At 44.7% G+C, this 27,897-nt stretch overlaps 1 protein-coding gene across 3 annotated transcripts in view; it reads right to left on the reverse strand.

Moving 5' to 3' along the window:
- TMEM131 (transmembrane protein 131) overlaps nucleotides 1-27,897 on the reverse strand; it is a 227,954-nt gene that overhangs the window by 166,203 nt on the left and 33,854 nt on the right. For all 3 annotated transcript variants that reach the window (XM_040336325.1, XM_040336324.1, XM_040336323.1), the window contains exon 3: nucleotides 19,233-19,273. In XM_040336325.1, the coding sequence (XP_040192259.1) occupies nucleotides 19,233-19,273 (41 nt within the window). The remainder of the gene's footprint in view (nucleotides 1-19,232; nucleotides 19,274-27,897) is intronic.

Here is a 27,897-nt window from a genome sequence, read left to right on the forward strand (position 1 = left end):
ATGTCCCCGAGAAGAGGGTCAAGAGGCACCAGAAAATCCTTGCGTACGGCAAAGGATTCTGAGCTTGCCTGCAGTTTACAATCCCCCTCTGTCAGCCCGATAGCAGACTCGCAGGATGAGCCCCTGCCTGGTTTTGCAGCTTCTCCTATGGCAGCTCCTGTATACGTCACTGAGGACGCTTTAAAAGTTGCTTTAGAGGAAGAAGGATTGCTACTATTATCGCAACCTCCTTGAAATATAGTAGAAAACGGGGTAGATCCCCATCATCTGCTCTGGCTCTCTCATCAGATGAGCCTTCTGAGGGTGAAAAATCCCTCTCTGGAGAGGATCATGTGCAGTCTGAGGACTCGGAGGATTCCCGCTACCTCTCAGTCGCTAAAAATGCAGGAGCAATATAATGTAGAGATAGTTCTTGCCACTTGCCCCCTGTTGAAGCTTCTAGGGTCCTCCGTTTCCTCTTTGAGATCTCGGAAATCGCTGCAGGCTGCATGCGCCTTTCCAGTTCATCCCTTGCTGGATAAACTGATGTACAATGACTGGGTTCACCCAGATAAACGTTTTTCTCCTCCTAGGCAGTTTTCCCTCCTTTATCCTATGGAGGAAGGTTTCACTAATAAATGGGGGGTACCTGCTATTGATGCAGCCATTTCTTGTGCAAACAAAATCCTGACCTGTCCTATAGACAATGCGGAGAGTTTTAAGGATCCAACTGATAAAAAGCTGGGAGTCCCTATTAAAAGACTCCTCTTCCATGGCTGGGGCTGTAGTACAACCTGCAGTTGCAGCCATTGGCGTATGTCCGTTCCTCAAGGAACAAATGAAGCAGATAAACCTCAATCTCCTCTGTAGGGAGGAGGCCAATGAGGACCTTCTTAAGACCTGGGCTTTGCGACTGATGCGATTATGGACTCTGTTCAGCAAGCATACCGCTTGAATCTCCTGCAGGTACACATGTGCAGGTGTACACATGTGCAGGTCCCTTTGGTTAAAAAACATTGGGAGGCCTAGGTTTATTGAAAGAAATATTTGGCAGCGTTCCCCTTTGGGGGAGGACGCCTGTTTGGGGATGACTTGTATAAAACACATCCAAAAGATTACCGGAGGCAAGAGTAAACGTCCTTCATTGAAGCATTCTTTCTCCAGCCCCTGGAACCTCATTCTCCAGGCAGTGGCGACGGCCTCCACAGTCTAACACTAGGGGAAAGGCCCAAAGCCAAGCCCAAGGGCAGAAAGGGACTTGGGGTTCAAAGCCTAAGCAGACCCCCAAAACTTCCCTATGAAGAAATGCCCCCACTCGGCCGAGTGGGGGGGGGGGGGGGGGGAGACTGCTGCAATTTGCCAACGCCTGGCTGAATAAAGTTCAGGACAAGTGGGTCATCTCTACAGTGTCCTCAGGCTACAAGCTAGAATTCAGAGAACTTCCATCACCCCGTTTTCTGAGATCAAGAGTTGCCAAAGATCCAGAAAAAAAAAAAGGCCTTTACTGTTGGCCTTGGAACACCTGTTGTCCCAAGGGGTAATCTTGGAATTATCCCCAGAGGATCAGGGATCAGGATTCTATTCAAAACCTTTTCACGGTTCCCAAAACCAAAAGGGGATGTCAGACCTATCCTAGATCTGAAAACCCTGAACCGGTTTCTGAACATTCGCTCCTTCCGCATGGAGTCTGTCTGTTCAGTTGTTTCCACCCTTCAGGGAGGAGCATTCCTGGCATCAATAGACATCAAAGATGCATATCTACATGTACCAATATTCCCCGCTCACCAAAGATTTCTAAAGTTTGCGGTGGATCAGCGCCACCGTTTGTGGCCCTTCCTTTCGGGCTGGCTGCAGGACCTCAAGTGTTCACAAAAATGCTGGCCCCGGCCCTAGCAAGGCTAAGGGCACGGGGCATAGCAGTAACAGCCTACCTGGACGATCTGTTGATCATAGATCAGTCCGCTGCACGCAACAGTCATAAGAGACTTGGTCCGAGTGATAAAGGCAAAAAGAAGGCTTTCTATACGTGTAGGCATGAGATTAAGAAAGATGGTAGCCTCATCCGAGGCTGTCCCTTACGCCCAGTTTCACTCAAGGCCGTTACAGGGCGGAATGCTGTCAGCTTGGAATAAAGATGTTCAGGCCCTGGATCTTCCTATGATCTTATCTCCAAAGGTTCGCCAGAGCCTCAATTGGTGGCTGCTCCCCCAAAATCTGTCAGAAGGAAAATCCTTCACTCTGTTACCTGGAAAGTGGTGACCACAGACGCCAGCCTTCTTGGCTGGGGGGGGCAGATCTAGAAGAAGCATTCCCCGATTTATGCGTTCCCTCCAGTTCCGCTTCTCCCACGATTCCTTCAGAGAGTCAAGAGGGAAGGAAAGTCAGTGATTTTGGTCGCCCCGGCTTGGCCCAGGAGACCCTGGTACACAGAAATCCTAAGGATGGCAGTAGGAAGACCTTGGGTACTCCCACTACGCTCAGACCTGTTGTCGCAGGGTCCAATATTCCATCCTGCCTTACAAAGTCTAAAATGTGACGGTTTGGCTGTTGAGACCCACATTCTGAGAAAACGTGGGCTTTTTAGGGCCAGTCCTATCCACTCTGGTTAATGCTAGGAAGCCCGCCTCCAGGCTCTTCTACTACAGAATCTGGAGGGCATACGTTTCCTGGTGTGAACCCAGACATGGCATCCTAGGAAGTATCCCATTAATAGGATTTTTGCCTTTCTTCAGTTGGACTTAAATATTTAAAAGTTTGCTTTGAGCACTATTAAGGGCCAAATCTCGGCCTTGTCGGTATTTTCAAAAACGGCTTGCCTCTCATTCCCTAGTCAGGGCCATTGTTCAGGGAGCACTGTGTTTGAATCTGCCGGTTATGTCTCCTGTGTGCCCAAGGGATTTGAATTTGGTATTATCCGTTTTACAGAAACTACCTTTTGAACCTTTGCACCAGGTTTCTCCAAGTCTTTTGACAAAAACTTTTTTCTTTTAGCCATATCCTCAGCAAGGAGGGTATCGGAATTGACGGCTCTTTCGTGTAAAGAACCGTATACGATTATTCATGATGACAGGGTAGTGCTGAGTCCTCACCCAACTTTCTTACCCAAGGTGGTTTCAGGATTCCATCTCTTTTTTTAGTTCATTTTCCTATGCACTGCAGTTTGAAAAAAAAAAAATGACCCCCAAATTTTAACGTTTGAAATATAAAATATCAGCATTTATAGTCATACATTTAACAACTGAATCAATTCAATAACTGTTAGGTACCTTGATATTTTTTCAAAATATAGAAGAGGACGATGTAAATTATAGGTGTTACACACTTTATAAGAAAATGACTGCAAATGTCTTATGACCCAAAGTCAATAAACAAAATCACTTGGCAGACTTCATATACTAAGTGTATACAACCAGCAGCTAAGTGCAGCATGTTTGCACAAGGGCACTAGAGCATAGAACAGTTTTATATTACCAAGTAACATTAGGTAATGATCATATGAGGATTGTGAACCCAGCCAGGTAGGAGGCCCAAAAGATCCACACCTGTGCCTGCCTGTTATGTGTCATTCGGCGCACTAGAGACTTGTTTATGTAGTAAACTTGGAATACCTCATTAAAATACATATTAAAACTCTTTAAACTAATATACAAAGCTAGCTTCCAAAATTTTAAACTGCTATACAATTTACAATTTAGAGCAGGGGTATATTTTAATATGGAAAATTTTTAAATGCAGTATTAATAAAACTTAAAAAAAAGTGAAGAAGTGTTTTTCTCTTTCCTGACCGATAGGTTTTATTCTCACTTTCATGCATTCTCTGCATCGAAGTGGAGTTCCACCAAAAATAAATACAAAAATGGAACTTCCGCTTATCCGTTCCTCCCCCCTCTGGTGTCACATTTGGCACCTTTCAGAGGAGAGAGGGGGGGGGGAGCAGATACCTGTCTAATATAGGCATTTGCTCCCACTTCCGGCAATAGATCGCCGCAGATTATGTCCTGTCCCTCCTCCATCCCGCCTGCTGTCTTCTGGGAGAGACACAGGTCCCAAAAGACAGCAGGGACCAGTCAGGACTCGCACATGCACAGTAGGGAACCAGACTGTGAAGCCGCAATGCTTCCCGTCCAGATTCCCTTACCGAAGATGGTGGCGCCTCCACCCAGGAGCCGAGGGACATGCCGGCTTCAGGTAAGGACATTGCAGGCGCCCATGAAAGGTTAAGTGTCCTTAATTTAAAAAAAGTGAGCAGCTGCAGTATTTGTAGCTGCAGACTTTTAAATTAATGTTCTCAGCGGAACTCCGCGCTTTAAAAAAAAAAAAAAGTAAAAATCCTCTCTCCCCCCCCCCCCCCCCCCATTCCTAAAACACTTACCCGAGTCTTCTCACACTCCAGTGCTGTCCTAGCCACAGGGCCACTGCCCTGTTCCTGGGCTCAAGAAAAACAGGCAGTAGTAGCAAGAGCCATACCCAGCTGCTCTCAGTCAATTCCTGTGAGGAGGGAGTGGGTCTATGGCATGCTATGGTTGCACCAGAGAGAAGAAGGAGTGGGCAGCACTGGCGGTGGACTCCAGAAGACAATGTAAGGGGCCACGCTCTAATATCAATGCACAAAGCAGGCAAGTACCAAGAGGGCGGTATAAGGTACTGGCAGAAAGAAAAAGAAAAAAAAAAAAAAAAAAAAGTTTACTATACAAAAAAAAAAAAAAAAAAAAAAAAAAAAAGAAGAAGGGCAGAAGATTTAATAGATGAAAGTTTGAAAAAAAAAAAAAAAGACTTAAAGTTCCACTTTGACGCCAGAAGGTTGGAATGTTAAAGGGGTTGTATAGGTTTCTTTTTTATTTTCTAAAAATGTTCCTACGGTTTATAGGTTAAAGCAGTGGTTCTCAACCCTCTAGTGCCGTGACCCCTTGATAAAATTTCCCAAGTTGTGGGGACCCCTAACAGTAAAATTATTTTTGTAGCGTGGGTTGTCAGCACCCATGGCAAGACAAGTAATTTGCGCCTAAACCACAGACATTTAGCTCCCTTGAGTCCTTTTAATGGCAACTATAATCACACTCACTGTGTCTCCGGGTTCACTGTGTCTCTGACTTTGTGGCGTCTCGCAGCAGTGACACCTATGCTGAAATCATGAGATGGGGTCTCCTCCAGCCCATCCCACTTCACATTCCTCACCAGTCAGCTGACCTCTAGTCTCTGACCCAGCCATGCTGTGAACTGAATGGGCACCTGCAAAGAGGCTGAGTGGGTGGCCGCTGGCACCAGGAACAGCCCAGCTGGGCAGCCACAGGCTCCAGGGTCAGCCCTGCTGGGTGGCTGCAAAAAGGCTGGGAGAGTGGTGCGGGCTTCAGGAATAGCCCAGGATTCGGTGACCCCTGGCAAATTATCATTTGACCCCCAGGTTGAGAACCACTGGGTTCAAAAGGAACCTATTTAGAAAATAAAAAAACAAACCTTTACAACCCCTGTAAAAGAAATAAGTTTTGAGGCATGTCTAATTCGTTTTTGGAGTGGCGATTCCATACTTTTTGCCAGGGGTTGTACGACAACAGCATTGTGTGTAGTAGAGTCCTAACTGGCCTGCCTGCAGTCCAGACCTTTTACCAATTGAAAATATTTGGCCAATCTTGAAATAAAAGACCAAGACGACCCAGGACTTTTGAGCAGTTAACATCCTGTATCACAACATTCCTCTCCCAAAACTTCAGCAACTGGTCTCCTCAGATGTTTGCAGAATTTTGTTACAAGAAGAGGGGATTATACACCATGGTAAACATGTACTTGTCCCAACTATTTTGATACATGCTACTGCCATTACATTTTTTAATTTCCTGAAATGGTACATTTGCAGAGTTTAAACCTTTTATAGGTTTTCTATTGTGAATAAAATATGGGTTTATGAGGGGGGTTTAACAAATTTGCTTGGAATCTAGGAGCCAGCTAAAAAAGTTAGGAGCCAAAAACGCACCCCGTCCCACCAAGCTCGCGTGTGCAGAAGCGAACGCATACGTGAGTAGCGCCCGCATATGTAAACGGTATTCAAACCACACGTGAGGTATCGCCACGATCGGTAGAGCGAGCGCAATAATTCTAGACCTCCTCTAACTCCAAACACGCAACCTGTAAAAAAATCTAAACGTCGCCTATGGAGATTTTAAAGGGTAAAAGTTTGTCGCCATTCCACGAGCGGACACAATTTTGAAGCGCGACATGTTGGGTAACAATTTACTTGGCGTAACCATATCTTTCACAATATAAAAAAAAAACTGGGCTAACTTTACGGTCGTTTATTTTTTAATTAAAAAAAAAAGTGTATTTTTTCCTCAAAAAAAGTGCGCTTGTAAGACCGCTGCGCAAATACAGTGTGACAAAGTATTGCAACGACCGCCATTTTATTCTCTATGGTGTTAGAATAAAAAATATATATAATGTTTTGGGGTTCTAATTAGAGGGAAGGAGATGAAAAACACATTAGAACTGCTGTTTTGCTACTTGTAATGTAACGACTTGTAATGCCAACAGCCACCACAAGATGGCGCCAGATCACATAAGGAAGCTTAGGCCTGCAGAAGGCCGCAAAGCTGCAGCCTCAAATTGCGTCGGCCGGTAATTGAGGCCGCGGCTTTGCGGCCTTCTGCAAGCCTAAGCTTCCCCGGGCGCCAGGTCACAATTTGTCACAATTGCGACCGGGCGCCCGGATTTGGTCAAGCTCTGGTTTATGAGATTTGCAAATCATTGCATTCTGTTTTTATGTAGATTTTACACAGCGTCCCAACTTTTGAAATTAGGGTTGAAGTTCACAATTACCTGGTGTGACTGTTTCCTAGATACAGGAATTCCCCCATCTCCCCATAAGCATATGCTCCCTGTGTACTGTTTGAACTCAAGTAGCTGTTCACACAAAACTGACTACTTTACATCCAAAACACCAGGCAACTGCAAATACACAGATGGAATACGTATGAGCGCTCATGTAAACAGGGCTAAAGAAATGCTGCTTTTAAAGACATTTTTTTGCCTGTAAATGCTTCTGTTTTAATACGCCTGTAAACGCCTAGGTGCATTTACAGGCAGAAAAAAAATTCAATCACCACTAGCTCATTCAGGAGAGACGCTTGTGTGCATAAAAACGCTTGACGCTCCTAAATGTATCAAACTTCACTTAAAAGCTAGACACATCTAGCACTTAAGCATTCATCAATTCTAATGTAAACACAGAAAAAAATGTGGGCTTAGTGCAAAAGGGTAATGCAGCAACCTAGATTTTGGGAACAAGAGAATTACAAAAATAATCTAAAAGGTGCGCAAACCAATACCTCTGTAGTGATCAATAAAAAATAAATATGTGAAAAAGTTAACTCAATAATCCATGGTGAACAATTAGCATCAACATAAAACATAATTCACAACAAAGAAGTAAACTGCAAAGAGAAATAAGTCCAAATGCAAAATCTTGAAAATGGCAGTCCACGTGCAAGGATCCAAAACAACCTCACAGACAAGTGTGCCAGTTCCCTTACTAAAAACACCAATGATCTCCAAATGAAGAGTTCATCAGCATAGAAATCATCCAAATGGGGGACACTACTCCGGATACCACAGACTCTATAGTCCTTCACTGGTTAGCCAAAGCCAACACAAAAAAGTAACACAGGCAAAATACACCACACCAGGGATCAACAACCGATGTACAACATTATATGCCACTGGCCACACCCTACACACGTTTCACCTGGGGCAATGGAAACAGCACTCTGCAAACGTCTGGAAACTGAAAAGACCAGTTGCTGGAGTTTTGGGAGAGTATTTGATGCACATTGTTTATTATGGTTTAATAGGAGTGAATACATTTTTTCACACACACATTTTTGTATTGATCACTACAGAGATTATGGTTTTGCGCACCTTTTAGATCATTTAGTGTAATGGCTAGCATAAATTACTATGCTCGCCAATGGAATCTATTAACATTCAAACTCTTGAAACATCTAAATGCGTGTGCAAAACGCAGCTTAAGGCGCATTTAAAAAGTAAACCCTCAACCTTTTTTAAAAATTCTGCAAGAGAAAGTCATAATAAGCTAGTATGCATAGCATACTAGCTCATTACGATTGACTTACCTGAGATCGAAGCCCCCGAAGTTCTCCTCGGTCCCCTCAGCCGCCGCCAGGTCTCCTACAGTCTTCTTTGCATCACCGCTCCGGCGCTGTGACTGGCCGGACCGGCAGATCTCCGCACATGCGCGGGATTATGGCATTAAACCCCCCCCCCCATTCACAAACACGGCACGCTCAGTGCGCCTGCGCCGTTGTCAAATATCTTCTTAACCGCGTAGGTTAAGGAGATATTTCTTGCACCTACAGGTAAGCCTTAATCTAGGCTTACTTGTAGGTGCAAGTTGTAAGGAGGGGTTTACAACCACTTTAAGAAGCTATTCTCCTGCCATGAAAAAAAACATGTTTAGGGGAGCTGTGCACGGTTTTATGTCAAATTTCAATTTGGTTTTAGTCATAGTCTTGACTAAAATGCCGTTTTAGTTGTATTTTAGTCTACGAAAAGCTTCAGTACATTTTAGTCTACTAAAATTTCCAGTACCCACCTGAACTTGCGCTTTCCTGTCTGTTAAAGCCCCAGCTCCAAATCTGTTGGCAAGCAATATTGGCTAAAAAAGACGCAGGCTCCCTCTGTCTGCATGCGAGTTCTGGAACAATGCCCTGCAAACCACAGAAGAGGAACTCCTTTGTTGGATTCTTGTCTGTCTGAACACGATGTGGCGAGCGTTTCCCCATCCCTCCAGCCTACCCAGACCGTACAGTTCTCTGCCCTGTCCACTCCCATTTACTTCTCCATCCCCACTTGCAGGTCACCTCCCCATCCCCAAAGTATAATGCACCTTGCCCTGTGCACTCCCTCATACCCATTTACTTACTCATCCCTACTGGCATTACAAAGAATAGAGTTCAGGTTTTTTTTTTTCTTTTTCACTTTGTTGCACTTCTGTTTGTCAAAAAGCAATATTTTTTGTTTGTTTATGAAACTTGGTTTTAAATTTATAAAGACGTTGTATAAATCACAACAGCTATGGTTCAGTTCACACTGCCGCGATTCGTGATCAGACTTGTGAGGCCCCAAGTTGTTCGACAAGCGAAATACTATGTTGTCAAGGATGGATGTCACAATTATCACTACTGAAGTCAGTACGACTTTAGAAGAGGGTTTCCCATACTACTTTAAGGCGACTTCTATCAGACTTAGACTTTAATGGAATTCGCCTTCAAGTCGTAGCCTCGTCTATATTGTTGCAATTCTGACTTTTTATGGATATCTTTAGGAAATGGCTATCTTCTTGCCACTCTTCCATAAAGGCCAGATTTGTGCAGTATACGACTGATTGTTGTCTCCCACCTCAGCTGTAGATCTCTGCAGTTCATCCAGAGTGATCATGGGACTCTTGGCTGCATCTCTGATCAGTCTTCTCCTTGTATGAGCTGAAAGTTTAGAGGGACGGCCAGGTCTTTGTAGATTTGCAGTGGTCTGATACTCCTTCCATTTCAATATTATCGCTTGCACAGTGCTCCTTGGGATGTTTAAAGCCTGGGAAATCTTTTTGTATCCAAATCCGGCTTTAAACTTCTCCACAACAGTATCTCGGACCTGCCTGGTGTGTTCCTTGTTCTTCATGATGCTCTCTGCGCTTTGAAACGGACCTCTGAGACTATCAAAGTGCAGGTGCATTTATACGGAGACTTGATTACACACAGGTGGATTCTATTTATTACAGAGGCGTTGCTAGGGGGTGCGGTTCGCACCGGGTGACACCCACTAGAGGGGTGACACCATCCCGATTTTTAGCTGACATGTGGGGGAAGGGGGGCCGGCCACCCCCCGCGACTGCAGCGATGAGCACCGCGGAATAGGAGCGCCAAGCGTGGCGGTACAAGAGGAGGGGGGGTTGCGGGGGGGGTTGCACTAAGGGGGGGGGGTGTCTGCACTGAAGGGGGTCTGTGTAACATGCAGGGGTCCAGAGGTGCAGGTGGCTGTGTAATGTAAAAGGGGTGCAGTGATGCAGGGTGCTGTGTAATGTAAAATGGTCCAGAGGTGAAGGGGGCTTTGAGATGTAAAGGGGTCCAGTGATGCCGGTGCTGTGTAATTTTAAAGGGGTCCAGTGATGCAGGGTACTGTGTAATGTAAAGAGGTCCAGAGGTGCAGGGTGCTGTGTAATGTAAAGGGGTCCAGTGATGCAGGGTGCTGTGTAATGTAAAGGGGTGCAGTGATGCAGGGTACTGTGTAAATTTAAAGGGGTCCAGTGATGTAGGGGGCTGTGTAATGCAAAGAGGTCCAGAGGTGCAGGGTGCTGTGTAATGTAAAGGGGTCCAGAGGTGCAGGGGGCTATGTAATGTAAAAGGGTCCAGAGGTGCAGGGTGCTGTGTAATGTAAAAAGGTCCAGAGGTGCAGGGTGCTGTGTAATGTAAAGGGGCCCAGAGGTGCAGGGTGCTGTGTAATGTAAAGGGGTCCAGTGATGCAGGGTGCTGTGTAATGTAAAGGGGTCCAGAGGTGCAGGGGGCTATGTAATGTAAAAGGGTCCAGAGGTGCAGGGTGCTGTGTAATGTAAAAAGGTCCAGAGGTGCAGGGTGCTGTGTAATGTAAAGGGGCCCAGAGGTGCAGGGTGCTGTGTAATGTAAAGGGGCCCAGAGGTGCAGGGTGCTGTGTAATGTAAAAGGGTCCAGAGGTGCAGGGTGCTGTGTAATGTAAAGGGGCCCAGAGGTGCAGGGTGCTGTGTAATGTAAAGGGGCCCAGAGGTGAAGGGGGCTGTGTAATGCAAAGGGGTCCAGTGATGCAGGGGGCTGTGTAATGTAAAGGGGTCCAGTGATGCAGGGGGCTGTGTAATGTAAAGGGGTCCAGTGATGCAGGGTGCTGTGCAATGTAAAGTGGTCCAGAGGTGCAGTTGTGGAGAGGGGTACACAGTAGTAACAAAAAGATATTGAAGGATGCAGAGGTATGCAGGGGGCACAGTGGGGTGTTTTTACATTTTAACGTGGGGGGGTGCCAGATATTGGATCCGCCCTGGGTGCCAAATGCTCTAGGTACGCCCCTGGCCTATAGGCTCCTGAGATGTGAATTCCGGTTCTGGAGAAAGAGAGGTGGGGGGAGGGGACAAAGAAAAATCGAGAGGAAGAAGGGATAGAACGAACAAGAAAGATGGATAGGGAGAGAGAGAAAATGGGAAGAAAGGAGAACAGAGAGCAAACAGTAGGGTAAAAAATATTTGAAAAATTTTATTTGGGGGGAGGGGTGACACCATATTTTACCGCACCAGGTGACACCAACCCTAGTAATGCCACTGATTTATTATCATTAGTCATTTAAGTCAACATTGGATCATTCAGAGATCCTGACTGAACTTCTGGAGAGAGTTTGCTGCACTGAAAGTAAAGGGGCTGAATAATTTTGCACGCCCAATTTTTCAGTTTTTTATTTGTTAAAAAAGTTTGAAATATCCAATAAATTTCGTTCCACTTCATGATTGTGTCCCACTTGTTGATTCTTCAAAAAAAAATTACAGTTTTATATCTTTATGTTTGAAGCCTGAAATGTGGCAAAAGGTCGCAAAGTTCAAGGGGGCCGAATACTTTCGCAAGGCACTGTATACACACACACACACACACACACACACATATTACACATATAATTTTTAAAGCAGAAGTATATAATGAGTTTACAAATTCTATAGAAATACTTAAATGCATTACAATTTTACTAAACTCATTCGATTTTAGTAAACTAAATGAAAATTGGAATTGATTTTCGTCAAAGTTTATCAGTTGACTTAATTCTAATTTTATTTTAGTTTTTGACACTGAAAACATGACGCTCTGTGCCATTTTAAAGATCAGAATGCAAGATTCTTGTCTGTTGCAGTTTAGTAACAATTAGGGTCTATTCACATCCGTCTTTTATCATGCATCAAATCCCAATTCATTTTGCTGCGTAACAAAACACACATATTGTACCATAAAAAACAAATTGTTTCCCCACGTGGCTCGATCACATCTACAGTAGGTGCTGCAGTTTAGTATGAAAGGGAAACCATATGGGCCCAACACCACCTATGTGCATTACCATCCACACACACACAAACCTTACAAGTCTCATCACTCTACTCTCTCCTCCTAATAGCATGATACTTTATAGCACACGCTTGCAGGATTTCAGGTGCCCACCTTTCCCAGGAGGTAGTGAGAAGGCCCTGTGACATCACATCAAAGTGGGGCAACAGTTTTTTAGGATTATTATTTTTTTTTAAATAAAAAAAGACCCACGATAGCAAATGACATCGAAAAACACAATACCAACAACAGTATTTAACTACTTGCCGACCAGCTCCCCTGCGCGAGGGCCCGTAGTACAACGTCGGCTCTCCAAGCGGCCACAAGGGGCGCGCGCCCCCCGCCAGTGGCGCGCCCCCCGCTCGTCCCTGACTCTGGTTGCCCGGATCGCCGTCGGGCACCCGCGATTGCTCGTTCCAGAGCGAGGATCGGGAGCTCTGTGTGTAAACAGAGCCCCCGGTCCTGTCAGGGGAGAAATGCCTGACCATCTGTTCATACAATGTATAAACAGCGATTACTCATTTATCCTAGTGAGGCAACCCCCCTACAGTTAGAACACACCCAGGGAATATACTTAAGCCCTTCCCCGCCCCTAGTGTTAACCCCTTCCCTGCCAGTGGCATTTTTATATTAATCCAATGCATCTTTATAGCACTGATCGCTATAAAAATGCCAATGGTCCCAAAAATGTGTCAAAAGTGTCCGCCATAATGTGACAGTACTGAAAAAAAAAAAAAAAAAAAAAGGCGATCGCCATTACTAGTAAAAAAAAAAAAAAAAAAATATATATAAAAAAAAAAAAAAAAGCCATAAAACTACCCCCTATTTTGTAAACGCTATAACTTTTGCGCAAACCAATCAATAAACGTTTATTGCAATTTTTTTTTACGAAAAATATGAAGAATACGTATCGGCCTAAACTGAGGAAAAAAATTGTTTTTTTATATTTTTGGGGGATCTTTATTACAGCAAAAAGTAAAAAATATTCATTTTTTTTCAAAATTGACGCTCTATTTTGGTTTATAGCGCAAAAACTAAAAACCGCAGAGGTGATCAAATACCACCAAAAGAAAGCTGTATTTGTGGGGGGGGGGGGGGGGGGAGGATGCCAATTTTGTTTGGGAGCCAAGTCGCACGACCGCGCAATTGTCAGTTAAAGCGATGCAGTGCGGAATCGCAAAAAGTGCTCTGGTCTTTGACCAGCAATATGGTCCGGGGGTTAAGTGGTTAAAGTGTTTGTTACCGCAACACTTCATATTTCTGATATGTGCTTGCTACACAGTGTACTTGTATGGGAAAATATACTGTTCTCTTTGTATTGCATCCTTTACATGAAATAACTGGTGTTCCTACCAGTCCCCCTGCTTTCCTATTAAAACTGACCACACTAAGCAGGAGAGCACATCATGGTCAGTTCTCTAGCTATAATGATCAGACTTGTATTAACACTCCCTGGCTGCACAGCCAGACATTCAAAGGAAAGCTCAGGTTTTGCCTTTCATTTCTTTTTTAAACTGAATGGGGTTGTTTGACAAGGTGATCATTTTACAATCAATTTAAAAACTGTTAGATCTTGGGAATTTCCAAACATTCTATGCAACTGCCTGTCAGATAGCAAAATATATTCCGATAATCTTAGTGCAAATCTTATAAAATCTTCCTGCGAGTGGCAAGGGTTTAAAATATGCTATAGGATACATTTCAACTTGCAAAGCAACATCCTCTCTACAGCTTGATAACCATCTGCCAAAACTTTACAAGAAATTATTAAAGGCAGGGTATTAAATTACAGTCTACAGAGTAGATACAGTATGTGTGTATACAAACATTCACTACATAGACTGCAAGATACAGTAGCTTTTTAGTCTGAAGGATACATGTACAGTTAAACATTACTAGTTGTGAAGCGTATACATACAACTGTGAAATAAGTGAATACTCCTATAGTAGGGATTCCCAAAAATGTATTCACTGTAGTCACAAACCACAGAAAGCACCGATGAGGTGGATAAATAGGAACATGTATTGTAGATGCTCATCTTGGATCTACAAATGCTGTGTATTCCCCCCCCCCCCCCTTTTTTTTTAAAGGCAATTACCAAATACATAGCATTCATGCAATATTGTGGAACTTGGAAGGAATTTGTTGAGGGATTTTAAGTCCAGAATAGGAAAATAACCCGATGGTCTTTGGTACTGAAAACAGGTTTAAATATACATTTTTTGACCATGTATTGTGCAGGTACTGGCACAACTACTCCAAGACAACAGGCGTTTCAACATATTCTGCAAACCTGACTGTCCATGGAAATTTTTGCTTTTTCAAACAGGTCGTTTATTGCGTGTGCCTGAAAGAGCTAAAATCAGATAGAGATTTGTGTTCGAGCCGACTCTTGCTCATTCCGAGAGTGTTGTGTGGGACTTTTGCCTGGTCTCCACCATAGCTGCGTGTGGGAGATTCCCTCAATGAGTAGGGTGCGGAATATAAAGCAAGCATGTCCAGAAGGATAAAGAAGCAACCCAGGTGTAGACCCTGCTATAGAGAATCCTTAGAAGGGCAGGAGGAAGCACCAAGTATCCACTAAGGCAGGGCTTGACAAATCCCGGTCGCCATGGCGACTAGAAATAGCCTCCTGGCGACTTGGCAAAAAATTTTTATTTTTTTTTTGTGAAGTCCCCAACTCTTCCTTGTGTGAGCTGGCGCCATCTGGTGGTGGCCGTTGGTATTACAAGTTAAGCATTACAAGTTAAACAGCAATTCTAATGTCATTTTTCACTATTTTCATTGCCATCTTCTTCCCTCTAATTAGAGCCCCCAAACATTTTATATATTTTTTATCCTAACACCCTAGAGAATAAAATGACGATCGTTGCAATACTTTGTCACGCCGTATTTGCGCAGCGGTCTTACAAGCGCAATTTTTTGGGAAAAAATTACACTTTTTTTTAATTAAAAAATAAAACAGTAAAGTTATCCCCATTTTTTTTAATATTATGAAAGATCGTTACGCCGAGTAAATTCATACCCAACATGTCACGCTTCAAAATTGCGTCCGCTCGTGGAATGCTGACAAACTTTTACCCTTTAAAATCTTCATAGGCGACGTTTAAAAAAATCTACAGGTTGCATGTTGTAAGTTACATAGGAGGTCTAGGGATAGAATTATTGCTCTCGCTCTACCAATCGGGGGGATACCTCACATGTGTGGTTTGAACACCGTTTACATATGCGGGCGCTGCTCACGTATGTGTTCGCTTCTGCGCGCGAGCTCGTCGGGACTGGGTGCGTTTTCTGGCTCCTAACTTTTTTAGCTGGCTCCTAGATTCCAAGCAAATTTGTCAAACCCTGTGTTATAGAATGTCCATGCCACCTCCAATATGTGGGGAGGACCACCAGACCACTACATGTCCGTATACGGGAACATAATATCCGTAAAGGGTTTCCTAAACACAACCTTTCCCGTCATTTTGATGAGGTCAAAGAGATCCTACGAGGCTAATTTTTTATGGGAATGATATGATTAAGGATAATTGGAGGGGAGGCAACAGACAGACAGCTATATCACAAAATGAAACTAGCTGGATATACCGGCTCAGTTCTTTGGTACCATATGAACTGAACGTAATTGATTTTACTGTATATTGATGCCATCGTTTTTTCATATATTATTATTTCTATTATGTTGACATAGGGTGTATCCGACACTGCACTGGGTGTGCTACATTTTACCTATGGTCACCATGGTCCTTTGTCACTATAACATGGATTTTGGAAGCGTGTTATAATATTGCACATACCTACAGCAGGGTTGGTATAGATACACATATCTTATATTAATATTTATGATATTTTTGCACAACGAACATTAGTTCATCTATTAATATTTCACTATAGGACCCTTTATAGGGAGTCCCATTCCCCTACCTATTCTTAGGGCACAGAGGGGTAGGCAGCGCCATTACCCCCTTTCCACATTTTTTTTCACTGATTACCATCCTCCTAGGGGGATTGTTCTCGGGGGGGGGGGGGGGGGCAGCAGCCTTTAGTGTACACATTTGGACCCAAGCGCAGGATTTAATCTCTATACAAAAAATGTTTTGGACAAAGGATTATTATACTTTGTAAAAATCAATTTGTTGCATCTTTTCACGACATAGAATGCCAAATCTACCCCACTTGTTACTCACTGCCCATGTGTTCCTTATAATTCCCAAGAGACTTTGGTTGTAAGCTCTCTGCAACTAAATAGTGACATTATGACACCGCATTTTTAGCGCTCGCTAGGTCTACTGGAACTCTAAAGCCTTGTACACCACTATCGAAGTTCAAATCGGATTTCTATCAGACAAAGCACAGGACTTTTGTCTGAAGGGCGCTGGCCGAGAACTTTATTGCATACAAAAACGGCAAAGAACTGTTGGACAACAAATACGAAGCTATTTAGTTTTCAGCTCTTTAGCGCCACCCTTTAGTCAACTTCTGCTATTGTTGCGTTATGATGAGAATTGCTTCTGAGCATGTGCATTTGTACTTTGGAATTTTTTCCGACAGACTTGTGTACACACACGATTGGAAAATCTGACATCACACATTTGTGGTCGGAAAATCAGACAGACAATTTCCGACAACAGCCTGTCATCACGTCTGAAAATCTGATAGCTTGTACGAGGCTTTAGAGTAAGAGTAAAATTAACCAAGACACAGGAACCACTTGGGAAAACAAGTACTTCACTGGACCTGCACTGATAACCCTTGAACTGCTGTTCCAAGGTCTGTTTTTATCTATACAGGCATGATAGGAACGAGGGAAATATTTTGGGTTACTGAATTTATGAATATATTTCCATTTTAAATGCTCTTGCAAAATATCTTAACAAAATGCTTCCACTTCTGATGACCCCTACTTTATTATTGTGTTGAAGACCTAGACAGTGATGTCCATGACCCAGCTGTAAAGACTCCCCAACTGGATCAGAAGGACTAATCGCATCACAATATTCTAACAGCACACAGACCGCTAAGGTCTCACAGGACCTTAGCGGTCTGCAGCATTTTTCCTGCACTGGACTGGAACGTGGTAAAACAAAAAAAATGCACAGAAATGCACTGGAATGAAATCAGAAATGAACTAGACCCCAGTACAGTGAAAAAACAAAAAAGCACATGGAAACACGTAAAAAAAAAAGTTTTAATGTGCATGCAGAAATGCATCTGCAACGGAACTGGAGTGCCATTTGTGGTGTGAACCAGTCCTAAAAAGTTGAAACAAACTTTTGGCTGGAGTTGAACTTTAAAGTGCAAGTATACCTTTACAGAAAAATCTATAAGCTGAACTTACTCAGGTTTTTTTACTTTGGAGGTCTAAACACATTAGAGGTTAATAACTAATCAAAAACGGCCTGTAATCCGCTGATCAGAGTTATAGAATTGTTCAGCAGAGAGTCTACTGAATAATTGTGATACAAGCTTAGGGTGATTAAAGTGAACATAAGCTTATAGGAGTGGGAGATATGAGGTCCTTACGGCACACGTACTTGGCCACCTGTGGGCACGTTTTAGGTCCGTACAGCCTTTCACTGCATCAAAATTTAGTAGAGTGTGGCAAAACACAAACATGGTCAGGAAACAAGACAAAGCATGGTGCTATGTGTTCCAGTGGCATCCTAACATATCTACAACAACCTCGCACTACATGCACATTATGGGAATTTTCTTTTTTTAATAAAGCAGGAGATATTTTTCTTCAAAATAAACAAGCGGTGGTAATGCATGATAAAGTGTGTTGCAGAACATACATTACTGCAACAGCCAATGACCCGAACAGGCCCTGAAACACACGCCAGCCTCATTTTCAATAGAAGGCTAGACATTTATTGGAAGCTGTGTTGTCAAACACTGAATTGTTTGCCTTCTTCAGAACAGCATAGAAAACTGCAGGCCTAGCCGTTGCTGTGTTTTCTGTTCACAAATGTATGCTGTAATCCTTCCATCTAATTACTTCATGACTCAGAGTTGTGTTTGCAGCAGGAATGTACACATTGACAAGTCACCAAGACAGAGACACTCCCACCCAGGGCGCTGCCACATCTTCCGTTTCTTGCTTACTGAGCACAACCAATCAAACACAGCCACTTCACACACCTCTACAGTTTTCTCTATTTTTAGGGAAGAGACTAGTTTATGTTACTGCACGTTGAGTCACACAATGTGAAGCATAGCTTTTCAAAGACTAACCTACATTCATTTAATACAGCAAGAACTTTAAAACCAGGAAATTCAATAATGCCATCTCTAATAAATAAACGCATAATACACACACACACACACACACACACACACACACACACACACACACACACACGTATGTACAGCTACCATCTCTGAGCATGACAAAAAAAAAAAAAGGCACATTGCAAAACATATCTAAGGGTTAACTCAGCAGTACTTTGCTTTGCGGTAAAGCATCCACCAGAGTTCCTGTTCAGCTAGTTAATTTCGAAAATTAGACAACATATACTGTACTATAAATTTGGTTGCAATACAATCAAAGATTTACAAAAAAAGAGTAATCAATTTACAGACAGACATATGTTTTTCTCAGCTTTTCTATAGTGTCACAATTTGCACAGTGCTTATGTTCGCTCCCAACCTTGGCTTACAATCTAATTTCTCTATGACAGTCACTAGTACTCATTCTGTGACTGGCTAAAAGAACAACCAACTGACCCAACAGTAAGTTAAGACTGTAGGTGATGAAAAGGTACCCTGGTAAAAAAATTACCTCTGGTACCTCTCTGCTGCAAACCAGTACTAACCACTGTGCAACCAAGTTACTACCACCTTCTACTAGGACTAAATTATCAAGCATATTATAAAAATGCGTAACACTACTACAAGCTAAGTTCTAAGATGCCGTGGCAATCTTATATGTATGGAATCATTTCTCTGGTTCTGAAAGGGTTAGGTCTTAGGTTTCACAAAAAGAAGCTGCAATGACGCCCGTCAGCTAAAAAAAATCAATAAGCTCGACAGCAGTATGATGCAGCCTCCTATCCCTAACTTGCCTAGTATGCATTTGTGCTTTATACAGAACAATTCCAGGAATTCAACCAGGGAGTGACAGCAGGGCAGAGCACACAACTCACCTTTTCTGCTGATATGAACTGAGGCCAATTGTCGTCTCTGCCTGCAAACAAATACAGAAAATCAAGATTAAAGTTTATACTACTTCAGCGATAATACCTGGATCACGTAGCTCAAACTCAGACGTCTACAAGTTTCTATAGAGAGTTTATAATGCAAATATGGTTCAGATACCAAAGACTTGGAGTGACCCACAAAACTAAGCAGGAAAGAGAATTCTAAAGAGAACTTGCTGCATTTGTTGTGACAGTTATTTTGCACCAAAATGCTATTGACACCATTAGGGATATTTAATTGATTCTGTTGCACAGCTAAGCAATACTGAACAATAAGGGGATTTTTAATACAGCTTACCTGTAAAATCCTTTTCTTGGAGTACATCACGGGACACAGAGCGGCATATTCATTACTATGTGGGTTATATGGAGTACCTTCAGGTGATGGACACTGGCAATCTCAAACAGGAAGTCCCCTCCCTATATAACCCCCTCCCATAGGGGGAGTCCCTCAGTTTTGTAGCAAGCAGTATGCCACCCAAAATGTTCCCCATAAGATGGGTGGGAGCTCTGTGTCCCGTGATGTACTCCAAGAAAAGGATTTTACAGGTAAGCTGTATTAAAAATCCCCTTTTCTTTTCCGTACATCACGGGACACAGAGCGGCATATTCATTACTATGTGGGATGTCCGAAAGCAATGCTTCCAATGAGGGGAGGGAGACATCTCAGCCAGGAGATTTAATTCAGAAAGTATTCTTTAAATCATAATAAATCCAAATTAAATCCAACAAAAAATAATTATTCTGATTAATTTAATTAATTCATTAATTAATCAAGGGTGCCCCGAGTCTAGAGGATCTCAAATCGCAGCCTGCAGCACTGCCTGTCCAAAGGCTGCATCGGCCCTTCGTCTCACGTCCAATTGGTAAAATTTTGTGAACGTGTGGACCGACGACCAGGTTGCCGCCTTGCAAACCTGAGCCATAGAGATCTGGTGGTGTGCTGCCCAGGAGGCGCTCATGGCCCTAGTAGAATGGGCCTTAACTGATAAAGGAGGGGGCAACCCCTTCAAGCCATAGGCCTGACCGATTACTTGCTTAATCCATCTAGAGATGGTAGCTTTAGCTGCTGCCTGACCTCTTAGGCCCTTCCGGCAGAATGAACAATGTATCTGTTTCTCGAACCTCTTCTGTAGCTTTGAGATAGGCCTTCATGGCTCTGACAACATCCAAGGTGTGCAGTAACCCTTCCTTTCTAGAAGAGGGTTTTGGAAAAAAAGGATGGTAGGACCAAATCTTGGTTCAAGTGAAAACTGGACACCACCTTGGGCAGAAAAGACGGATGTGGACGGAGAACCACTCTATCTTTATGTAGAATGAGGTAAGGTTCTCTACAAGACAAGGCTGCCAGCTCTGAAACTCTTCTAGCGGAAGCCATAGCGACCAAAAATACCAACTTCCGAGTCAGTAAAACTAACGGAACCTCTGCCAGAGGCTCAAATGGCTGTTTTTGCAGTGCTGACAACACAAGGTTCAAATCCCACGGACAAACCGGAGACTTGATGGGGGGATTAATGCGCAAGACCCCCTGTAAAAAGGTTTTAACCAAAGAGTGCGTGGCTAACGGCCTCTGAAACCATACAGATAAGTACTATTAAAGGACAGATTTCTGCCTTAAGGCCAAACCTTTATCTACTCCTATCTGGAGGAAACGCAATACCCTGTCAATGGTGTATTTGCGTGGAAGCCATCTCTGGGACTCACACCAGCTTACGTAGGCCCTCCAGACCCTGTAATAAATTACTCTGGAGACTGGTTTTCTAGCCTTAATCAGAGTAGAAATAACTTGGCTAGATAGGCCCCTACCCCTGAGGATCAGGGATTCAGCCGCCAGGCCGTCAAATTTAGATGCCGTAAGGCAGGGTGGAGTATCGGGCCTTGAGAGAGTAGGTCTGGCCAAAGTGGAAGGGTCCATGGTTCGCCCACTGACATTCTCACGATCAGTGAGTACCACGACCTCCGGGGCCATGCGGGGGCTATCAGAATGACTGGTTTGTACTCCACCCTGATCCTGCGCAGCAGGCGGGGCAGCATCTGTAACGGGGGGAAGGCGTACAGCAGATTGAACGGATGCCAAGGGCAAACCAACGCATCGGTTCCACAGGCCAGAGGGTCCCTTGATCGGGACATGAACTTGCTCAGTTTCCTGTTGAACCTTGATGCCATGATGTCCACATCCGGAGATCCCCACTTCTGGCAGATCTCCTGAAAGACTTGGGGATGGAGGGACCACTCCCCTGAAACTAGCTGCTGGCGACTTAAGAAGTCCGCCTGTAAATTGTCCACCCCTGGGATAAAGATTGCCGAGATGCATGGCACATGCGACTCTGCCCACAGGAAAATTAAGCTCACTTCCCTTTGGGCGGCTCGACTCTTCGTGCCCCCTTGGTGATTTATATATGCCACTGCCGTGGCATTGTCGGACTGCACTCTCACTGGAAACCCTAGAAGTTTGGACGTCCAGGCCTTTAAGGCTAAACGGGCCGCCCTGATCTCCAGGACATTGATTGGCAGCCCTCTTTCCGACTCTGTCCAAACTCCCTGCTGGACTTGCCCATCCAGGACTGCTCCCCAGCCTTTCAGGCTGGCATCTGTGGTTACCATTTTCCAGATGATGGGACTGAATGACTTCCCCTTTAGGAGGTTCTGAGGCTTTAGCCACCAGTAGAGGCTTTGCCGGACCCTTGATGGAAGGATCAATGGAAGATCCAGGCGTTGCGGATCCTTGTTCCATGCAGACAGGATGGTTGCCTGCAGGATTCGAGTGTGTGCCTTAGCGTATGGCACTGCCTCGAAGGTGGCCACCATTTTTCCCAGTAATTTCATGCACAATCGTATAGTTGGCTGCCTTTTGCTTAACACTAACTGGATCAATTCTTTGATCCCTTTGAACTTCTCTAAAAGGAAGAAACACTCTTTGCTGCTCCGTGTCTAGCAGCATGCCGAGGTATTCCAATCGTTTTGTGGGCTGTAAAGCCGACTTTTCTTGGTTTAAAACCCAACCGAATACCTCGAGGTACTGAACTGAAAGGGCTACCGCTCGACACAGGCCCGGAGCAGAGTGATCTATGATCAGGAGGTCGTCCAAATAGGCCAGGATCAAGATTCCCTGGGCCCTTAGATTGGCCAAGATGGGGGCCAGGACCTTCGTAAACACACGGGGGGCAGTAGCCAACCCGAAAGGAAGAGCCACAAATTGATAGTGGCGCCCTGCGATAGCAAAGCGTAGGAATTTTTGATGACCCTGAAAAATTGGAACATGAAGATACGCGTCTCTTATGTCTATTGAGGCCAAGAAATCGTTTCGCTGCAAGGCTGCGGCGGCAGACCGTATGGATTCCATCCGAAAGGACCGAATCCTCAGGTAAGAGTTTAGAATCTTTAGATCCAGGATGGGCCTTACATCGCCGCTGGGCTTTGGCACGATGAACAGATTGGAGTAAAAGCCTAGCTTGTGCTCCTGAACTGGTACCTCTACGATTACCCCTTGGTTTAGAAGACGATCCAAGGCTGTTAGCAAGGCCGCCCTCTTTTCCGGATCGCTTGGAATTCTTGATTCCTGAAAATGCAGAGGGGGAAACTCCCGAAATTCTATTTTGTAACCAGTCGCCACCAGGGAAAGAACCCATTTGTCGGGGATCTTGGCTTCCCAAACTTTTGCAAAGAATCGAAGCCTGCCCCCCACCCGATTGAGTGGGGGCGCCCCTTCATAACGCTGACTTTGGAGCAGGTTTAACTGGCTTGCGGACCCATGGTCGCTTGCCACCCGCGGCCTGCCCTTGCGATTTATTACCAAAGTTTGACCGTGCGGGAGGCCGTCGATACTGCCTGGGGGCCGAGGGCCCTGGGGCTGGGGATTGCTGCCGCTTAAACGCTGGACCCCTAAATCTCCTTTTGACTGGTAAAAACTCTTGCCACTAGATATCGTCTGTATGTACTTATCCAGATCTTCCCCAAAGAGCCTTCCTCCGTGGAAGGGAAAACCCGCCAACAGCTTTTTACACGGAGTCTCTGCCGACCAATTCTTTAGCCACAGGAGCCTTCGCATATGCACCAAGAATAGCGACAGACGGGAAGCTTGTTGGATGGAGTCCTTTATGGCATCCACCGCGAAACATAGAGCCCTGGGAAGGTCGGCCAGATCCTGTGCCTGCTGAGCCGGGAGCTCTCTTAGCATCTGCTTAGTCTGGTCTTTTAACGCCTGACAAACGCCAATTGCAGCCACGGCCGGTTGCATCACTGCCCCTGCAGTAGAAAAGGATGCCTTCAAAAGGGTTTCCAACCGCTTATCAACCGGATCCTTGAACATCTGTATGTTTTCTACTGGGCAAGTTAAAGATTTGTTTACGCAGGAGACCGCTGCATCCACAGCGGGAAGCACCCATTTCTTTGAAAATTTTTCCTCCATAGGGTACAAAACAGAAAACCTTTTAGGAGGAACAAAAATTTTATCGGGCCGGGCCCAATCTTGAAAGATCAGGTCTTCCAACAATGGGTGAACCGGAAACACTGCGTTACTTAATGGTGCTTTTAAGGAGCCCAAAGAAGACACGGCAGGAATCTGAGGCCCTGGCGAGGGCAGCTTAAAAGCCGAGCGGACCATGTCCGTTAAAGACTGTACCCACAGATTCTCAGCTTGAGAGACCGAAAAGGGTTCCTCAATAGTGGACTCCTCAATGTCTGAACCTTCTAGGCCCTGCTCCGTTTGGTCCTCATGGGATTCTAAATCCTCTGGGGAGAGAATCTCAGCATCAGAGGACACCAACTTAGGGGACGGAGATCTAGTCCGCTTTTTGGCTGCCAGAGAATTAGTAAGAAAAGTAGTCAGCCTCTGTTCTAACCCCTGCAGGGAGACAGATAACATATCCTGCGTGACAAACACTGGGTCGGGCAGAATGGGGCCAGCCACAGCACCCACCACACCTAATGGCTCCTCAAAGGCGGCATCTTCTAGCTTTTTAGGAGAGGACAGAACCTGATTAAGATCCTCCGAGCTAGAGGGGGAACCCTTCTGTTTCTTTGCATTTTTAGCACCTTTAGTCCCCGAACCTTTAGGGCCCATGATACAATACCGAGGGACTCCGCTACTAACAACTGACTGCTGTAGCAAGGAGAACAACAAAAAAATATAGGTAGCTTAAGGTAGGAAACCTTATAAGCTAATGGGAAGGTAGTGCAGACCTTTCCCTGAAAGAAAAACTTTTTTTTTTTTTCCGTTTTGTCTTTGTTTTTTTTGTTTTTTTTGTGTGTTTTCTTTTTTTTTTTTTTTTTTTCAAATATTTTAATTTTTTGCACTTTTAAAAGGGACTGTGTAAATGTCAGAATGCTGTCAAAAGACCTTTGGCTTAATAGAGAAAATAAGGGGAACATCTCCTATCTTCTCCCTTTAGTCAGTGAGGAGCTTAGCTCCAGACCTAAACAGGTCTCTTTTACCGCCACTAGGTGTCACCCTGCTCCGCTCTGTGTCCCGCTCTGAGTTCCTCCAGTCAGTAGACGAATCCTACACTGACCGGAGGACAGAGCTGCTCAAGATAACAGCGAGGGGGGAACGCCCCTCTCTCCCCGCCGACGTCACGACGCTCCCCGTCCCCTCCGCGCGCATCTACATCATGCGCGCGCACGCGTCCCAGAGGGAAGCATGAGGAGAGGAGCAGCACGCCGGCGGCGTCCGAGGACCAGAGCTGTAGGGGAAAACGCACCTAAATACAGGTAAGCCCCTGGCCTTAAGCCGAGAGATAACGGGGGGTGGGCTTGCCCTACTTGTCCTAGAACCAGGCAAAAAGCCTCTACCCCCCCAACAACCATGCGGGACAGCCACCAGCAACACAGTCCGTGGGGGTGGGGGAGTATGCTAGTAATGGGAGGTGACCATCCTGTCTAGCAGACATAGTGGTAAAGTTTGCCAATGCAGAGCATCCCAGGCTAACCCAACTAGACTTCCCCCTGAGAGACCTGCCGACGAACCAAGTTCCGCAGGCCCCCCTCTTACCTGCTCCACGCTGCAGGGTATTGCAAAAAGCAAGAGGCCCAATCTTCCCCCATCTCCGTGGGTTCTGTACTAGACCTTCAGGGACCCGGGTCCTGCTGGAACACCACTGCCCTGGACCTATACAGCATCCTGGCAACAGTACCTTTTGGACTTTAGAAAGCTCAAAGTTCTGGGCCCAGGATCCAGCCCCTTAAAAGGAGGCATTATAGGCGAAACCCCACGACTTGGGGCCCGGGTACTGTCCACTTTGGCTCTGAGGCACTTTGGACAGATCCGGTATAGTCTGCCTAGTCTCAAGGACCTGGAGGCAAACTTCTTGTGACCAACACCTAAGACACTGGCGAAAAAACTGAGGGACTCCCCCTATGGGAGGGGGTTATATAGGGAGGGGACTTCCTGTTTGAGATTGCCAGTGTCCATCACCTGAAGGTACTCCATATAACCCACATAGTAATGAATATGCCGCTCTGTGTCCCGTGATGTACGGAAAAGAAAGTAATCATCTAACAGATTAACAAGGTTAAAAGCCTGAGAATTCTTCTTTTGGTAGATCTAAAGTAGCATTAAAACAGAATCAAACCTGATTCTGGCCATCTCTTAAATTGATATTAAAAAGTTAGAATATAAAAAACACACACACACACACACACACACACACACACACACGATCTCTCTACCTGCCCCGTGTAATGGTTTATGCACAGAGCACCCCCGGATCCACCAATTTCCGGGTCCCCTTCAGCGCTCCTGGCTCCTCCTCTTGCTATGGCCGCTTGCTATAGAGGCACTCGTGCATGCTCGCTCATGTGTGTCCATAAAACACACAAAAGTGGGATCGGCACCACCCCCCTTCTTACTGGCGGATATATTTTTTTTTTAAATTACAAAAAGTAAAGAAATGTTTAAATCATCGCCCCCCCCCCCATGTTTATGTGAAAATGCTCACATGCATGTAGGTCCCACAAGCATATGTAAACCGTGATTGCGCCACACATGTGAGGTATCGCCATGATGTGCAGAGTGAGAGCAATAATTCTAGTGCCAGACCTTCTGTTTGACTCAAACTAGTAACGGCTTTTAAAGAGCCGCCTATGGATAATTTAACAAACCATAGTTTGTACCTTTTACACAGGCATGAGCATTTTAGGTATCATTTTACTTGGCCTAACAGGTTTTCCATTTTACCAAAAGATTTGGTATTATATTGCGTTTGTGTGCCAAAATTCATTGAAGTGCATCTCTCCAGAAAATGTGTTTGGCAGACCATTTTGCAAATCTAGTGATTGACACAAAAAATTGCAATACTCAAAATGTTATTCTCCAGGGCCTTAGCTTTCAAAAAATATATATATTGTTTGGGTCTAAAGTAATTTTCTAGCAAAAAAGGTGATTTCTTTTTTTACGGGCAAGCAAGAAATGTCAGGATGGCAAGTGGTTAAAAAGGGATTTTTATCCTTCCCTTTTTAAACCACATACATGTCTATATTTGCCTGCTTTGTGCAATAGAATAGCACAGACCAGCCCCAGGCCGCCTTCTCAGGTCCCCCGCTGGCACTCCTGGCTTCTCTCTTGCTGGTGCCCCCAATAGGAAATAGATTCCCATAGGATACTTGTGCCAGCTCGCTCCCGAGGCCCGCTGTCTGTGTCAATGGTTGTACAGAAGTTAATCAGTAGATTGACTTCTGTAAAATCAGTTACTACATGTATCAAAATTTTATCCGGTCCCTGCTGAACCAAGTGAGGCTCCATGCACACTGGACAAAGCGGGGGTTCACCCTAAAAACGATTTTCTAACATTACATCCAGCTCACTCTCTACATTGACAGTATGCCGTTATTTTTTTTTTTTTTTGCTGTACATACCTCGTACAGCCATTTTTTTCCCCGGCATCCGGGTAGGGCCTCCCGCGGGAGTGGGCGTTGCTATCCAGCAGGTGATTGACGGGATGACAAAAACGACCTCCACCCGTCGCATAAGGAGCGTCACGGGTTGCCGTATAGCGCCGACTCGCCGTTCGGCTTCTTTCGGCAACTCGTGATGCTCCTTATGCGAAGGGTGCAGGTCGTTTTTGTCATCACGTCAATCACCTGCTGGATAGCAACGCCCACTCCCGCGGGAGGCCCTACCCGGAAGCCGGGGAAGAAAATAGCTGTACAAGGTATGTACAGCAAAAAAAAAATATATATATATATATATATATATATATATATAACGGCATACTGTCAATGTAGAGAGTGAGCTGGATGTAATGTTAGAAAATCGTTTTTAGGGTGAACCCCCGCTTTAAAAAACGTTGATTCTACAGGCGTTTGACGTTTTTTTTTCTCCTGCCTCTAGAAGCACTTCCATTGTGCTCTATGTGTCTTTGCACATTGTTGACTGCTACAGGTGTTTTCTGTCAGGGACGTTCAGAGGCAGGAAAAAAAAAAAGCCCTTCTCGATCGCGTTTCCTGGAGGAGTTTAGGAGCTGTAAGCTCCTAAACTCCTCTTATCGCTTCTGAACGTCAAGTGCCAAAGTTTTTTTTAGGTGTGTTGTGGGAGTAAAAACGTTTGCAGAGGGGAGTGTAGTGAAAAAAACACCTATAAAACTAAACTCTCAGACTCGCCTAAACTTTGTACAAT

This window comes from Rana temporaria, chromosome 2 (assembly GCF_905171775.1).
Source record: "Rana temporaria chromosome 2, aRanTem1.1, whole genome shotgun sequence".
NCBI lineage: Eukaryota > Metazoa > Chordata > Amphibia > Anura > Ranidae > Rana > Rana temporaria.